Consider the following 16,877-nt stretch of genomic DNA (forward strand, 5'->3'; position numbering starts at 1 on the left):
GTGTGTGGGCCCACATAGTAATTAGTACTTAAAGGTTCTATAAAAGATTGATTTATTGAGTGCAGGGCCCTGGGACTCTAAGAATCCCACCTGGAGTAGCACACTATGCTGTCTGTGAAGTGGAGAAGCAGCAACCTATGGATAAAAGCATCCTAATGGTGGAGGCTGATGAAAGTACCAACCTTCCTGCTGGTGTGCTGGTTCCGCCAGTAGTTCTGCCACCCTCAGCTATGGATACCAATGGCTTCACACTCTTGCTGAGAAATGAATCTCAAAAAGAAACTGCTCTTCCTGCGGGTACAGTGCTAGCCCAAGTGTACCTGGTTGACTCTGTCATTGAGCCAAAGAAGTCTCCGAAAACAATGTCAATTGATCCTGAGCTCTTCAATTTTGGGGATTCACCCATTCCCGAAGCATGGAGAGCTAGGTTAGCCAACAAGTTGTCAGAGAGAGCTGATGTATTCTCATTGGAGGAATGGGATGTGGGTCTAGCGAGAGGTGTGACACACCACATAAGACTCAGAGACTCTAGACCATTCAGAGAGAGATCCCGCAGAATCGCACCTGCAGACATTGAGGATGTTCGGCGCCATCTCCAAGAACTGCTGGCAGCCGGAATAATCAAAGAATCCCGAAGTCCATATGCCTCTCCCATTGTCATAGTGAGGAAGAGGAATGGCAAAGTGAGAATGTGCATTGACTATCTTCTGCTGAACTCCAGAACCATCCCAGACCAGTACACCATGCCGCGCATAGATGATGCACTTGATTGTCTGACTGGCAGTAAATGGTTCTCTGTGCTGGATTTGAGAAGCGGATATTACCAAGTGGAAATGTCTGAGGCAGACAAAGAAAAGACAGCCTTTATTTGCCCTCTTGGTTTTTTCCAGTTTGAGCGGATGCCCCAAGGCATCACTGGTGCTCCTGCAACCTTTCAAAGATTGATGGAGAAGGCTGTAGGAGACATGAACCTGATCCAAGTTCTTGTGTATCTTGATGATATCATAGTGTTTGGAAAAACACTAGAGGAACACGAAGAACATCTCCTCAAAGTTTTGGATCGGCTGGAGGAATGTGGACTCAAGATCTCCATTGACAAATGCCAATTCTGTCTACCAAAAGTGAAATTCCTGGGGCACATTGTCTCCGCCGCCGGCGTCGCAACCGACCGGGAGAAAGTTAGTGCCGTCACCAATTGGAAGAAACCCATTGACCTAAAGTCCCTGAGGTCGTTTCTAGGATTTTGTGGGTACTATCGGCGGTTCATTGAGAACTACTCTGCCACTGTCCGCCCTCTCACAGACCTAACTAAAGGGTACCCTCCAGCTCAACGCAAAAACAAAGCCACCTTCAAGGACAAGAAAGACTACTTTAAAGTCTCAGAGCCGTTCAGCGACCGTTGGACCTCAGCTTGTGATGACGCCTTTTACACCATCATCCACAAGCTCACGCATGCTCCTGTGTTGGCTTTCGCGGACCCGACAAGGCCCTACATATTGCATGTAGACGCAAGCCTGAATAGCCTGGGAGCTGTATTGAATCAAGAGCATCCTGAAGGACTCTGTCCAGTTGCTTTCGCCAGTCGCAAGCTCAGCCAGTCAGAGCGGAACTATCCCATCCACCAGCTAGAATTTCTAGCTTTGAAGTGGGCGGTAGTCGATAAGTTCCATGATTATTTGTATGGCACCAAATTCACTGTGAGAACGGATAATAATCTGCTCACGTATGTCTTAACCACTGCCAGGCTTAACGCCACAGGCCACAGGTGGCTAGCTGCCCTCTCCACCTATGACTTCAACGTTCAGTATAAGCCTGATCGTGAAAACATTGATGCGGACTTGCTTTCCAGAAATCATCAGGAGACAGAGGATGGATGGGTGGATGTTCCTACTTCTGGATGAAAGCTCTCTGCCGAAGAATCGCTGCATGTGGTCCCGGCGAAAGCACCACTAGATGTGTCGACCAACTAGGTGCTTCCCCCGATGCTATTCCTGCTGTTTATTCCTACCTCACTCAAGTGGAGGGAAATGAGCTTGAGCAGTTGAGCCGTAAAGAACTGATAGAGGCCCAGAGATTAGACCCTGTCATCAGTGTGGTAAAGTCTCAAGTGAAGCTAGGCAAATGTGACCCAGCTCCTAAACATCCAAATGCTGATGTCGCCTTGCTGCAGCGAGAAAGTTCCAAGCTTCGGATAAAGTGTGACCTCCTGTACAGAGTCATTAAGAGACCCTCTGGAAGAGAGGTGAGTCAGCTTATCTTACCTGCTCAGTACAAATCAATGGTTCTGAAGTCCATGCACGACGACATTGGTCACCTCGGCATTGAAAGAACCACAGAGCTTGTCAGAAATCGATTTTACTGGCCCAAAATGGCCTCTGAGATTGAAACCTACATCCAGAACTGTGGGAGATGTGTGGCCCGGAAGTCCCTTCCACACAGAGCTGCCCCTATGCAACAGATCACGAGTAATGGACCGTTGGATTTGGTCTGCTTGGATTTCCTTTCTATTGAGCCCGACTCCAAAGACATTGCCAATGTGCTGGTCATCACAGATCATTACACAAGGTATGCTCAGGCATTCCCGACCAAAGATCAAAAGGCCCTCACCATGGCTAAAGTCCTCTTTGAAAAGTTCTTTGTTCACTACGGACTGCCAGCACGCATCCACTCAGATCAGGGTCGCGACTTTGAGAGCAAAATTATCAAAGAGCTCCTGACCATGCTGGGCATTCGCAAGTCGAGAACCTCTCCGTACCACCCTCAGGGAGACCCCCAACCTGAGAGATTCAATCGTACTCTCCTGTCCATGCTTGGCACCCTTGATCCAGCTCTAAAGCCCAAATGGAGCCAACATATAAGCCAGCTAGTGCATGCTTATAACAGCACTCGAAATGATGCAACAGGGTACTCACCCTACTTTTTATTGTTCGGGAGAGAGGCGCGGCTACCAGTGGATCTTTGTTTTGGCATTGGTTGGGAGGAAGAGGATGGTCTTAAGCATCATCAATATGTGGCCAAAATGAAAAAAGAGTTGCAGGATGCTTACCAGCTAGCAGCTGAAGCAGCTTCCAAAAACCATGAACGGAACAAAAGACTCTATGATGCAAGAGTGAGAAATCAGACACTGCAAGAAGGAGACCGTGTCCTGGTTCGCAATCTTGGCATCACTGGAAAACACAAGCTACAGGACATATGGAATCCCTTGCCCTATGTGGTGATAGCACAGTTGCCCAATCTTCCGGTGTATCGTGTGAAACCAGAGAGAGGAACAGGCACAGTGAAAACAATGCACAGAGATCACTTGCTTCCCATTGGTTACTTGGCAAGACTGCCTACTCCTGCAGAGAGGAAAACACAACCAAAGAAACCAGTAACCAGAGCACAGAAAGTAAAGTGTCAAGCCCAAAACCCAGAACATGTGAGTCAAGAGCCACAGACTTCAGAGTCTGAAGAGGAGAGTAATTACTACTTACCCCAGCTAAAGCTCTGTCTATGTCCGCAAGCCCAAAACCCAGAACATGTCAGTCAAGAGGACCAGACTTCAGAGTCTGAAGAGGAGAGTAATTACTACTTACCCCAGCTAAAACTCTGTCTACGTCCGCAAACCCACGGCCTGGAGGCTGAACACAGACATGGTCCGGTCATGATAGATGCAGCTATCAGCGTCTGCTCCAATGATCATGACTCTCCTGAAGAGGAGGATCAAGTGGATGAACTGCCAGTAGCAACAGAAGATCTGGAAGAACCCTTACAGCCACACCAAGACTCTGTGGTGGACACAGAGCTGGGGGAGGGAGACGTCCCTACCCCTAGCACCTCGGCTGTGGTTGCTGAGTCCTCCCAGACACCCTGTGCCAAACGGCTTGTGAAACCTGTCCTACGCCTCAGTTGTGACAAACTTGGACAGCCGACTGACAGACCTGTGGCGATAGTTTATAGAGGCCTGATTATTCAAATATGCTGTGACACAGAGACCACAGACACTAGTGAACCAAGATTAACGTTAAGTTCAGAATCCATCTAAAGAGCCTAAGTAAGCAGATGTGTTTAGTGCACAGTAGGTTAGCCTGATAGGGACATCAGACGTTTAGCAGGGGGAGGGTGTAGCCCTGTGTAACTTCATATGAGTTTTTCTTATTAAGAAATGTATATATGTTTTGCTGTGAATATGTGTTCTGCATTTTGATTTGTTGTAAATGAGTTCAATCATTTTTCCTGTGTGGTGATTGGTTTGGGGGCGGGAGCTGGGGATTGTGGGTAATCGAAGTCCAGGAGAGAGAGAGGAGAAGTCCAGAAGAAGACAGAAGAAGCCAAGGCTAACTGCTACCCCTTCAGCTCGGAGGGGTGGATTAAAGACTGTGGCTGTGTGGACTTTGGGATTACGAGGAGAGTGAGAGCAGCGGTTAGCTGAGCCCTGGAGACAACGAGGGAGAAGGAACATTTCTGCCACATGGGGTCCTCTCTGGTCAGCCAATTCCCCGCCATCTTGTGAGCTTCTGCACTGCATTTGTCGGCTTCCACTGTATTTGGCCGCGACGCTCTCCAGCTTCGACCAGGCCTGCAAAGTGGGGTTATTCTTGTTTTGTTTTTAATGTTGCCGGCTTGTGTGAGTGAGTGTGTGGACCCACATAGTAATTAGTACTTAAAGGTTCTATAAAAGATTGATTTATTGAGTGTTGTTTTTTTTTGAATATCTGTGTGAGAAACACCAGTAAAAAACCTATAAGGGAATTAAAGTTAATGAACCTGGGGCGCAGCTCATGTAGAGGGCAAAGAAGCGCTACACATATATTTATCCAAAAATCTCTCAAATGCTACTAAAAACCACCAAGACATCAAGACATCCTCAATGATCTTCCATCCATCACAGGGACAGAGATGGGGATTAGCATTGATGGTTGAACAATGCCGAATACCATTCAGATTTCCTCAGTGCCTTACTGAGTGCCTCAACCACCCGCCCTGAAAGCATGTTCCAGGCACTCATCACCATCTAGGTAAAAACTTGCCTCACACATCTTTAAACTTTGCCCCTCTCATATTAGAGCTTTGACCTCTAATATTTGATTTATATCACCCTGGGAAAAAGATCCTGACTGTCTACCCTATCTATGCATCTCATAATTCAATATCTAGTCTCTGACATGTTATTTTGTAGTAGTCATACACCATGGAAACAGGCACTTTGGCCCACTTTCCCTTGCCAAGCAAGATGCACCATCTACACTAGTCACACCTGCCCACATTTGGCCCAAATCCCTCTAAACCCCTAGCCATATACTGTCTAAATGTATTTTAGATGTTGTTATAATACCTACATTAACTACCTTCTTTGGCAGCTCGTTCCATATACCCACCATACTCTGTGTGAAAAAGTTGCCCTACTGATTCCTATTCATTCTTTCCCCTCTTGCCTTTCCCAGCACACACTCTGGTTCTTGATTCCCCTACCCTATTTCCCCTTGTGATTTTGAACACCTCTATAAATGCCAGTAGGAACAAAGTCCTAGTCTGCTCAACCGCTCAGGCCGTCGAGTCCTGGCAACACCCTCGTAAATATTCTCTGCACTCTTTCCAACTTGTTGTGGTGTTTTAGTGGCTGGTCCAATTAAGTTCTATATAATGTGAACTTCAGAATACTGATGGTGGGACAACTCAGCAGTAGCAATGTTATTGAACTTCAAGGACAGGTCGTATTAGTCTTTCTTGTTGGAGGTTGGTCATCGTGCATGTAGGCATGGACTGCATCATTTACTGAGGACATCAGAATGGTATTGGACATTGTGCAATCATCACTTCAAATTCCCAATTCAGCCCTGTGATGGATGGAAGGTCATTGATGAAGGAGCTGAAGGTGATGGCCAAGGCAATGCCCTGAGGATTTCCTGATGTTCAAGGATTGAGATGATTAATCATCTGACACCTACAATCATTTTCTTTTGGACAAAGTGTGACTTCATCCATTGTAGTTTGTTCCCCTATTATGTCCATGAACTCGGGTGCCTTGATGCTATGCTTGGTCAAGTACTGCCTTGATGCCCAAAGCAGTCATTCTCACTTCAAATTAAGGATTCTGCTGCAGTGTGGTTTGGAGCTTTGTGCTAAAGCCACACAGGGCAGAGGTGAGCAAGTTATTGGTGAAGAAATGGACTTGACAGCACTGACAATGACAGCTTCTATCACTCTGCTGATGACTGAGAGTTGGCTGAATGGACACCAGTGAGCTGGAATGGATTTGTCCTGTTTATCTGTGGAAAATGCAAGGCCGATTTTCCACATTGTTAGACAATGCCAGACCAAATATATGCAAGATGAATTACATGGGGAGGAATTCTAACTTTAAAAAATAAAATTGTGAATACCCAGATGCCTAGCAAGGTGTCTTGTGTGACTTTCAAAGTAGAAGTTGAATGATTTAATCACCTTTGTGCAGTAGAAACAGGAGAGGCGAAACAGAACAATAAACAGTATTTCATTTGTACAAGACATTGGTGAGGCCACACTTAAAATATTGTGTTCAGTTTTTGTCACTGTCATAGGGAAGACATTATTGAGCTGGGCAGGGTGCAGAAAAGATTTACGAGGATGTTGCCAGGACTGGAGGGACTAAGCTAAAGGGAGAGGTTGAGCAGCTTTGGACTATTCCTTGGAGGTCAGGGGGATGAGGTTATGTGATCTTATAGAGGTGAATAAGGTCAGAGGAATAGATAGGATAAGTGCACTGAGACTTTTTACCCAGAGTAGGGGAATCGAGAACCAGAAGGCATAAATTTAAGGGGAGGGGGGAGAGATTTAATAAGAACCACAGGAGCAATTTTTTTACACAAAAGTTGGTAGGTGTATGGTACGAGCTGCCGGAAGAGGTAGTTGAGGCAGTTACTATCACAGCTTTAAGAAGCATTTATACAGGTACATGGATAAGACAGGTTTAGAGGGGTATGGGCCAAACTCAGGCAGGTGGGATTAGTGTAGATGGAGCATGTTAGTCGACATGGGCAAGTTGGGCCTAAGGGCCTGTTTTTATGCTGTATGTCTCTATCACATTGTACACTATTAAAGTACAATGAAGGTTTATTAAAAAAGAGTAAACGTTGTTACTTTTGCTGGCAGACAAGGAGTTTTTGAGGGACACTGTGGGTCCGGCAGTGGACGCCACCAATGTTGGCCCATTACATCACGTATGATCCTGATGCTTGGCTCTGGGAGTATCTTGGATCTGACAAAGTTAAGTTTAGGGGGGTGAGGTGTGCGGGCCATAAGCGCAGACAAACAGATGGCCTCACCATAGGAGATTGCATGTCAATCTTTATTCAAGTAAACAAAATCATTATCCATGATTCAATCCTAAATGTTGACATTTCATCTTACTTGATAATTTCTCATGGCATGGAAGGTGGCCATTGAGTTCACACTGCCTCATAGTTTCCAGTTCCACATTCATTTTCCCTGTAACCTGTTCTCTCATCATACCCTTCACTCCCCACAGTCTACCACTCACCCAAGCAGTTGCAAGGAGATCATGCAAACTCCACACAGGTAGCACTAGAGGTCAGGAGTGAATGGGAGCTGTGGGGAAGCAGCACTATCAGCTGCACTGTGGTAGCAAGCTTTTCTGCAATGCTTTTACTCCTAAAAGCCATAGAATCGACAGGAAAACCACAGCATCTGGAGCTGAAATTGTGTGGCACATCATTACCAAAAGAGTTTGATGTAAAATCTGATGTCAAGTGGATCAACACTTTCACTGAAGTGGAATTTGCTTTGAAGGCTTTGGAACATTTGTTTTCAATCCTGAACACATCTTTTCAAAGAAATCATCTGAACTGACTTTCCAACTGTAAAATCAGAAAAAAAGCAACTGTTCTAACACGATTTTGAAATACTCAAAAAATTACAAATTACTCTGTGCCTTTTGAGCTTTCTCCTGCAATAACACCCTGCTTTGGGAACAACGGTTATTATTGGATTGATTTTTACCATTAGTAGGTGAGTTTTCTCACATTTATGAACTCAGAAAATATATATTACATGGTCGCTCCACAAAAAAAAACACGTTTCTGGAAAGTGTTGCACAGAACCTTATACAGGCTTCAGATGAAAAGTGCAGCCAGGAGGATGTTTGTTGGTGGAGAGGCATCTACAGTAAGAAGTTGTCAGGGTGATATTTATAAGGGTAAGAATGATCAACATTTGGGAGCACCATACTGCAGCCGAATGGCCTTCCAGGCCTAAATACAAACCTCCAGATCTGAATGCAAAACACAGAATGAAAATGGAAAGTTCCCCACTTTGCTGGTTGAACGTTTGTGGATTCATACGTTGTAGCAGAGCAGTAAAATGTTGGACCTGTAATAGCTCTGCAGAGACGACCTACCAGGATGTTTAGGTGACGTTTCTGAGAGAGAGGATGCACCAATTTAAATTCCTTTTATGCAGGAGTTCTTCTGGCATTTCTAGTCACTGACGTTTTCAACGGGAGATTGTTGAAGTCACCATTGGCAACCATTTTGGATTAAGGTATTTTTTAAGTTCTTAGAAACATAGAAAATAGGTGCAGGAGGAGGCCATTCGGCCCTTTGAGCCAGCACCGTCATTCATTGTGATCATGGCTGATCGTCCCCAATAACCCGTGCTTGCCTTCTCCCCATATCCCTTGACTCCACTAGCCCCTAGAGCTCTATCTAACTCTCTCTTAAATCCATCCAGTCACTTGGTCTCCACTGCCCTCTGTGGCAGGGAATTCCATGAATTCACAACTCTCTGGGTGAAAAAGTTTTTTCTCACCTCAGTCTTAAATGACCTCCCCTTTATTCTAAGACTGTGGCCCTGGTTCTGGACTCGCCCAACATTGGGAACATTTTTCCTGCAACTAGCTTGTCCAGTCCTTTTATACTTTTATATGTTTCTATAAGATACATCCTCATCCTTCTAAACTCCAGTGAATACAAGCCTAGTCTTTTCAAATCTTTCCTCATATGACAGTCGCGCCATCCCAGGGATCAATCTCGTGAACCTACGCTGCACTGCCTCAATCACAAGGATGTCCTTCCTCAAATTAGGAGACCAAAACTGTACACAATACTCTAGATGTGGTCTCACCAGAGCCCTATACAACTGAAGAAGAACCTCTTTACTCCTACACTGAAACTGGAATCCTCTTGTTATGGTTCAGTTTAGAGATACAGCACAGAAAAAGGCCCTTCGGCCCACCGAGTCGACCAACGATCCCCACATATTAACATTATCCTAAGCATGCTAGGGCCAATTTACAATTTTACCAAGCTAATTAACCTACAAACCCATATGTCTGGAATGTGGGAGGAAACCGGAGATCCTGGAGAAAACCCACGTAGGTCACAGGGAGAACGTACAAGCTCCATACAGAAATGTATGTAGTTAGGATCGAGCCTGGGTCTCTGGCACTGTAGGGCAGCAACTCTGCATGGAGCTGTATGCTATCTGTATGGAGTTTGCATGCTCTCCCTGTGACCGCGTGGGTTTCCTCCAATTGCTCCGGTTTCCTCCCACATCCCAAAGACGCGCGGGTTTGTAGATTAATTGATCATTCTAAATTATCCCGAGAATGTAGGAAGTGGATGCAAAAGTGAGATAACAGAACGAGTGAGAACAAGTGATTGATGGTAGGCGTGGACTCAGTGGGCCAAAGGGCATGTTTCCATCCTGCGTCTCAAAACTAAACTAAACGGAGGTAACTAAAGTAACCTACATTACTGCATCAAACTACTTTGATTAGACTATCAAGATATTATTTAGCTGACCTTAAACATTTGTTAGCACTGAAGAAGACAGTCTGCACTCCATAAAGGTCAGTATTCTACACTAATTGGTCCAAGAATATAATTTGTAAATAATACAATGGGATTTTCTTTTCAGCACAGCGTCTACAGTGTTTAAATATTCTCAGAAACAGACTAACCTTGGTACCTGGATCACCAATCTTCCCAGTCCCACCAAGATCACCCTGAAAAGAAAATAATAAAGGTAAAAGATGAATACAGAACTTTGGTGGATTAAATAATGGACATTATAGTTTCAACTAGAGAGTAACATGAAACATGATAGCAGTCACTCTTTTCTAAAGAGACATTTCAAAAAGATCTCCCTATAACAGTCTGGTACAAACTATATCAGCTGGCCCAGTTGGATCAATATCATGGTGTATGAGAAATGCATCATTCGAGAATGGCAAGACATTTTGTTAATCCACGAACATTATCTTGTGGAAGTAGATGCAATTTTATTGATTTCTCTGCTTTGGAGAAAGTAACTGTTTTACTGATACTTCTTGTGAAACACAAAGTGCTGGGGGAACTCACTGGGTCCCAGGCAGCATTTGTGGAGGAAATGAACAGACGAGATTTTAGATTGGGAAAATGGATCCCAACCTGAAATGTCATCTATCCATCCTCTCTACAGATGCTGCCTGACCTGCATCCTTAGGTCCTTGTGTCTACAAACACCGCTGCCTAGTTTGCAAAGGCTCACAATCAGCTACCGTGTTAATCTTCCTAAATTAACGTTCATAAGTAGTAGGAGCAGAATTAGGCCATTTGGCCCATCAAGTCTGCCATTCAATCATGGCTGATCTATCTTTCTGCTGTAGATTTGGGAGCAACAGCAGGAGGAGATTAGCAAGAGATACGACTGATTGGCTCTAGCCCGAGTGGGAGGAGAGAAGTGAGTCAGAGGGGTGAAAACAGTTGAAAAGTAGAAGCCAAGCACAGGCAGACTTTACTGAGAACTGCTGTAGTTTTGGGAGCAACAGCAGGAGGAGATTAGCAAGACATACGACTGATTGGCTCTAGCCCGAGTGGGAGGAGAGAAGTGAGTCAGTGCCGGGTAAACAGTTGAAAACTGAGGAATTTGGTCTGTAAATTGGTAAATCGGGCAATTTATCAGTCAATATAAGCTAGACGGCTCTCAGGGAGCGGCAGTGAGTGAGCGAAGTGCCCTGTGAGAAAAGTGTGAGTCTTTGGCTCGAGAGTCTTCGGCGAGGAGGCTGAGGAGAGGAGACCACGCAATACGCTTGAGAGGTAGAGACGAAAGAAGGAGATGTCAGGCAAGCTGATTCAGTGCGATGCTTGCAGTATGTGGGAGGTCAAGGACACCGCTGGTGCCTCTGGCTGCTACAAATGCGAGAAGTGCATCCAGGTAGAGCTCCTGAAGGACCGTGTTGGGGAACTGGAGAAGCAAGTGGATGACCTCAGGTTCGTCCGAGAAACTGAGTCATTCCTCGACAAGTCCTACAGTAAGATTGTTACACCTAAGGTACTGGAAGAGAGAAGGTGGGAGACAGTGAGAAAGGGAGGGAAGCATGGAATGCCAATGTCCCCGGGTGTTGTACCTCTTGTGAACAGGTTCACCCACTTAGAAGCTGCCGGGACAGAAGACGTGTTTACACTGAGCGGCGGACTGGCTTGCGATGCGAATAGGGCTGTTGAGCCAAAACCAAAAAGGCCTAAGGCAGGCAACGCCATTGTAGTGGGAGACTCCATTGTGAGAGGTACGGACAGGGGTTTCTGCGGCAACAGACGGGATGCGAGGATGGTGTGCTGTCTTCCTGGTGCCAGGATCCAGGATGTCACGAACAGAGTGCAGAAAATCCTCAAGGGCGAAGGTGAACATCCGGAAGTGGTAGTGCATGTCGGCACAAACGATGTCGGAAAGAAGGGGATGAATATTCTGCAGCGTGACTTTAGAGAGCTCGGAAAAATGCTAAAAAGCAGGACCTCCAGGGTTGTTATCTCCAGTTTGCTTCCAGTTCCTCGTGCTGGCGAGAGCAGGAACAGGGAGATATGGGACCTGAACGTGTGGCTGAGGAACTGGTGCACGGGGCAGGGATTTAGATTCTTAGATCACTGGGATCTATTTTGGGGTAAGGGGGAACTGTACAAAAGGGACGGATTGCATCTTAACAGGTGTGGGACCAGCATTCTGGCAGGCAGGTTTGCCACTGCTACACGGGCGGTTTTAATCTGAATAAGGGGGGTGGGGTGTCGAATGGGATAGTGGAGGATGGAGTTAAAGGGAAAGGGTTTCTTAAATGTGTGAGCGTAGAGACAGAGGGTTGTAAAATGAGGGTAGAAGCAATAGGCAGCAAGGTGAAAAGTAAAAGTGGCAGGCCGGCAAATCCAGGGCAAAAATCAAAAAGGGCCACTTTTCAGCATAATAGTATAAGGGGTAAGAGTGTTGTAAAAACAAGCCTGAAGGCTTTGTATCTCAATGCAAGGAGCATTCGTAATAAGGTGGATGAGTTGAATGTGCAGATAGCTATTAATGACTATGATATAATTGGGATCACGGAGACATGGCTCCAGGGTGACCAAGGCTGGGAGCTGAACATCCAGGGATATTCAATATTCAGGAGGGATAGACAGAAAGGGAAAGGAGGTGGGGTAGCGTTGCTGGTTAGAGAGCAGATTAATGCAATAGAAAGGAAGGACATTAGCTTTGAGGATGTGGAATCGATATGGGTATAGCTGCGAAACACTAAGGGGCAGAAAACGCTAGTGGGAGTTGTGTACAGGCCACCTAACAGTAGTAGTGGAGTTGGGGATGGCATCAAACAGGAAATTAGAAATGCGTGCAACAAAGGTAAAACAGTTATAATGGGTGACTTCAATCTACATATAGATTGGGTGAATCAAATTGGCAAGGGTGCTGAGGAAGAGGATTTCTTGGAATGTATGCGGGATAGTTTTCTAAACCAACATGTAGAGGAACCAACGATTCTAGACTGGGTAATGAGTAATGAGGAAGGGTTAGTTAGCAGTCTTGTTGTGCGTGGCCCCTTGGGCAAGAGTGACCATAATATGGTTGAGTTCTTCATTAGGATGGAGAGTGACATCGTTTATTCAGCAACAAGGGTCCTGAACTTAAAGAAAGGTAACTTTGAGGGTATGAGACGTGAATTGGCCAAGATAGACTGGCGATTGATTCTTAATGGGTTGACGGTGGATATGCAATGGAAGGCATTTAAAGACTGCATGGATGAACTACAACAATTATTCATCCCAGTTTGGCACAAAAATAAATCAGGGAAGGTAGTGCATCCGTGGATAACAAGGGAAATCAGGGATAGTATCAAAACAAAAGATGAAGCGTACAAATTAGCCAGAAAAAGCAGCCTACCAGAGGACTGGGAGAAATTCAGAGACCAGCAGAGGAGGACAAAGGGCTTAATTAGGAAAGGGAAAATAGATTATGAAAGAAAACTGGCAGGGAACATAAAAACTGACTGCAAAAGCTTTTATAGATATGTGAAGAGAAAAAGATTAGTTAAAACAAATGTAGGTCCCTTGCAGTCAGAAACGGGTGAATTGATCATGGGGAATAAGGACATGGCAGACCAATTGAATAACTACTTTGGTTCTGTCTTCACTAAGGAAGACATAAATAATCTGCCGGAAATAGCAGGGGACCGGGGGTCAAATGAGATGGAGGAACTGAGTGAAATCCAGGTTAACCGGGAAGTGGTGTTAGGTAAATTGAATGGATTAAAGGCCGATAAATCCCCAGGGCCAGATAGGCTGCATCCCAGAGTACTTAAGGAAGTAGCCCCAGAAATAGTGGATGCATTAGTGATAATTTTTCAAAACTCTTTAGATTCTGGAGTAGTTCCTCAGGATTGGAGGGTAGCTAATGTAACGCCACTTTTTAAAAAGGGAGGGAGAGAGAAAACGGGGAATTACAGACCAGCTAGTCTAACGTCGGTAGTGGGGAAACTGCTAGAATCAGTTATTAAAGATGGGATAGCAGCACATTTGGAAAGTGGTGAAATCATTGGACAAAGTCAGCATGGATTTATGAAGGGTTAATCATGTCTGACGAATCTTATAGAATTTTTCGAGGATGTAACTAGTAGAGTGGATAAGGGAGAACCAGTGGATGTGTTATATCTGGACTTTCAGATGGCTTTCGACAAGGTCCCACATAAGAGATTAGTATACAAACTTAAAGCACACGGTATTGGGGGTTCAGTATTGATGTGGATAGAGAACAGGCTGGCAGACAGGAAGCAAAGAGTAGGAGTAAACGGGTCCTTTTCACAATGGCAGGCAGTGACTAGTGGGGTACCGCAAGGCTCAGTTCTGGGACCCCAGCTATTTACGATATATATTAATGATTTGGACGAGGGAATTGAATGCAACATCTCCAAGTTTGCGGATGACACGAAGCTGGGGGGCAGTGTTAGCTGTGAGGAGGATGCTAGGAGGCTGCAAGGTGACTTGGATAGGCTGGGTGAGTGGGCAAATGCATGGCAGATGCAGTATAATGTGGATAAATGTGAGGTTATCCACTTTGGTGGCAAAAACAGGAAAGTAGATTATTATCTGAATGGTGGCCGATTAGGAAAGGGGGAGATGCAACGAGACCTGAGTGTCATGGTACACCAATCATTAAAAGTAGGCATGCAGGTGCAGCAGGCAGTGAAGAAGGCGAATGGTATGTTAGCATTCATAGCAAAAGGATTTGAGTATAGGAGCAGGGAGGTTCTACTGCAGTTGTACAGGGTCTTGGTGAGACCACACCTGGAGTATTGCGTACAGTTTTGGTCTCCTAATCTGAGGAAAGACATTCTTGCCATAGAGGGAGTACAGAGAAGGTTCACCAGACTGATTCCTGGGATGTCAGGACTTTCATATGAAGAAAGACTGGATAGACTCGGCCTGTACTCGCTAGAATTTAGAAGATTGAGGGGGGATCTTATAGAAACTTACAAAATTCTTAAGGGGTTGGACAGGCTAGATGCAGGAAGATTGTTCCCGATGTTGGGGAAGTCCAGAACAAGGGGTCACAGTTTAAGGATAAGGGGGAAATCTTTTAGGACCGAGATGAGGAAAACGTTTTTCACACAGAGAGTGGTGAATCTCTGGAATTCTCTCCCGCAGAAGGTAGTTGAGGCCAGTTCATTGGCTATATTTAAGAGGGAGTTAGATGTGGCCCTTGTGGCTAAAGGGATCAGTGGGTATGGAGAGAAGGCAGGTACAGGATACTGAGTTGGATGATCAGCCATGATCATATCGAATGGCGGTGCAGGCTCGAAGGGCCGAATGGCCTACTCCTGCACCTATTTTCTATGTTTCTAAGTTTCCCTCTCAACCTCATTCTCCTGCCTTTCCCCCCCATAATCCCTGACACCCTTACACCCTAGCAATCTTCCATCCTATTCCCAGTCTGCCTTTTCTCCATTGACCTGCCAGACTCTTCTAATGATGTCCAATGCAAGGTTGAAGAACAGCACGCTCCAGCCATTTCTCCTTCAATCAACTTCTCCGCAGATGTTGCTGGACACTTCAGCTTCACTTTGTTCTTTTGTTTCTTTTCCATCTTTAAACACTGGTATTGAAAGTAATTATTTCCTTGACCCCCTCTCACAGACATTCTCTCTGCCCCCTGTGCCCTTTATCACCTTAAGGCTGGATCTTTTCTCCACTTGCCATATCTGGTGAAAGCTCACTGACCCACAATGTGACCCAGTTCCACTCTCCAGGGAACACTTCCTGACCCGCTGAGAGCTTTTGGCTCCTTCACGTCTTTGGGATTGCTGCAATTGCAGTTGTTTATTCAATGACTTTTTGGAACCTATTCAGCAAATGTGTCCCAGCTGAGGGATGACAGTTTCCCAGTGCTGAGTTTGGAATACTCCCTCTGCTAAGGAATCTTCTGAACTTCATATGTTGTTTGCCCAGTTGACAAAAATAGAAATACTAGTAAAAGGAGACATTGTTATCTTCTCCAGTTTGACTGCCTGACCGACCCGTTAGTGGCAGCAGTTTCTATTTTCAGTTCAGTGGAAGACGAGAGTCTTCCCACACCTTCTGATGAACGTTGCATCATTGCAGAGAGGTTATGGGGAAGATAAAACGTTGAAATCTTCAAGCATAAATATTTTGGAATATTGGAAATAATGTCGAAACCTATATCGAACATAGAAAAGTGTAGCACAGGAACAGGCCCTACTTCCCACAATGTTTGTGCTGAACATGAATCCAAGATAAACTAATCTTCTCTGCCTACATATGATCCATATCCCTCCATTCCCCACATATATCCATATGCTTAAAAGTCTCTTAAATGCCAATATCATATATGCCTCCACCAGCACTCCTGACCGAAGATAGACAAAAAATGCTGGTGTACATTGCATTACTCATAAAGAAGTTCACTTCATTAGGTTACATAGAAGAAATATGAATGAGATTGAGCTATTATTTTGCATTACTGTATTTTGCTGAGAAAAAAAGACAGGATATTGTTTTACCGCTTCTGAATTGGTCTACGTATGGAATAAACACCTCAGAGTGGAGTATTTTCACATATGGCATGACATGATCCATGAAGACAATAGGATAGATGCAATAAAATGGTTGCATTAAAACGGAAAACATTTTCGACACTGCACATCAGCTTGTGTTTAAGCCACTGACACAGGACCAAGTTAAAACATTGTAGGACACGGTTAGTAAATGTAGTACTAGTTCAACTCTTCAGTTGAATGGGGAAAACAAAGCACATTGTGGTTTTCATAAGCATAGATTTTAGCTGGGTCAATTGAAAGGAATCTATTGTGGTTAATACTGCTGAAAATTGTTTAACTTCAAAGTTTGTTCACAGACTGTCTTTTTCAATTGTCCAGACACACTCATCATTCATTTGTTTCCTGGAGTAAGGTCATTCTGATGAATCCAGGCTCAATCTGTTTGATCCAATCACTTAATCATCTGATTTGTTAGGACTGTTACTTGCAATTCTGTGTCTTGTCTTATTTAACACAAAACAGATTTGATCTTTGCATTTGCCAACATGAAACGATTATTAACGTGTGTTTGTTGATGAACTCATCAGTGATTTCA

The 16,877-nt window shown here is 44.7% G+C and overlaps 1 protein-coding gene across 18 annotated transcripts in view; it reads right to left on the reverse strand.

Annotated features, from left to right (window-relative positions):
- The window catches only part of col25a1 (collagen type XXV alpha 1 chain), a 654,016-nt gene that overhangs the window by 121,618 nt on the left and 515,521 nt on the right, over nucleotides 1–16,877 (reverse strand). For all 18 annotated transcript variants that reach the window (XM_033025377.1, XM_033025353.1, XM_033025321.1 and 15 more), the window contains exon 12: nucleotides 9,938–9,982. In XM_033025377.1, the coding sequence (XP_032881268.1) occupies nucleotides 9,938–9,982 (45 nt within the window). The remainder of the gene's footprint in view (nucleotides 1–9,937; nucleotides 9,983–16,877) is intronic.

The sequence above is a fragment of the Amblyraja radiata genome, chromosome 1, assembly GCF_010909765.2.
Source record: "Amblyraja radiata isolate CabotCenter1 chromosome 1, sAmbRad1.1.pri, whole genome shotgun sequence".
In the NCBI taxonomy this organism is placed as follows: Eukaryota; Metazoa; Chordata; class Chondrichthyes; order Rajiformes; family Rajidae; genus Amblyraja; species Amblyraja radiata.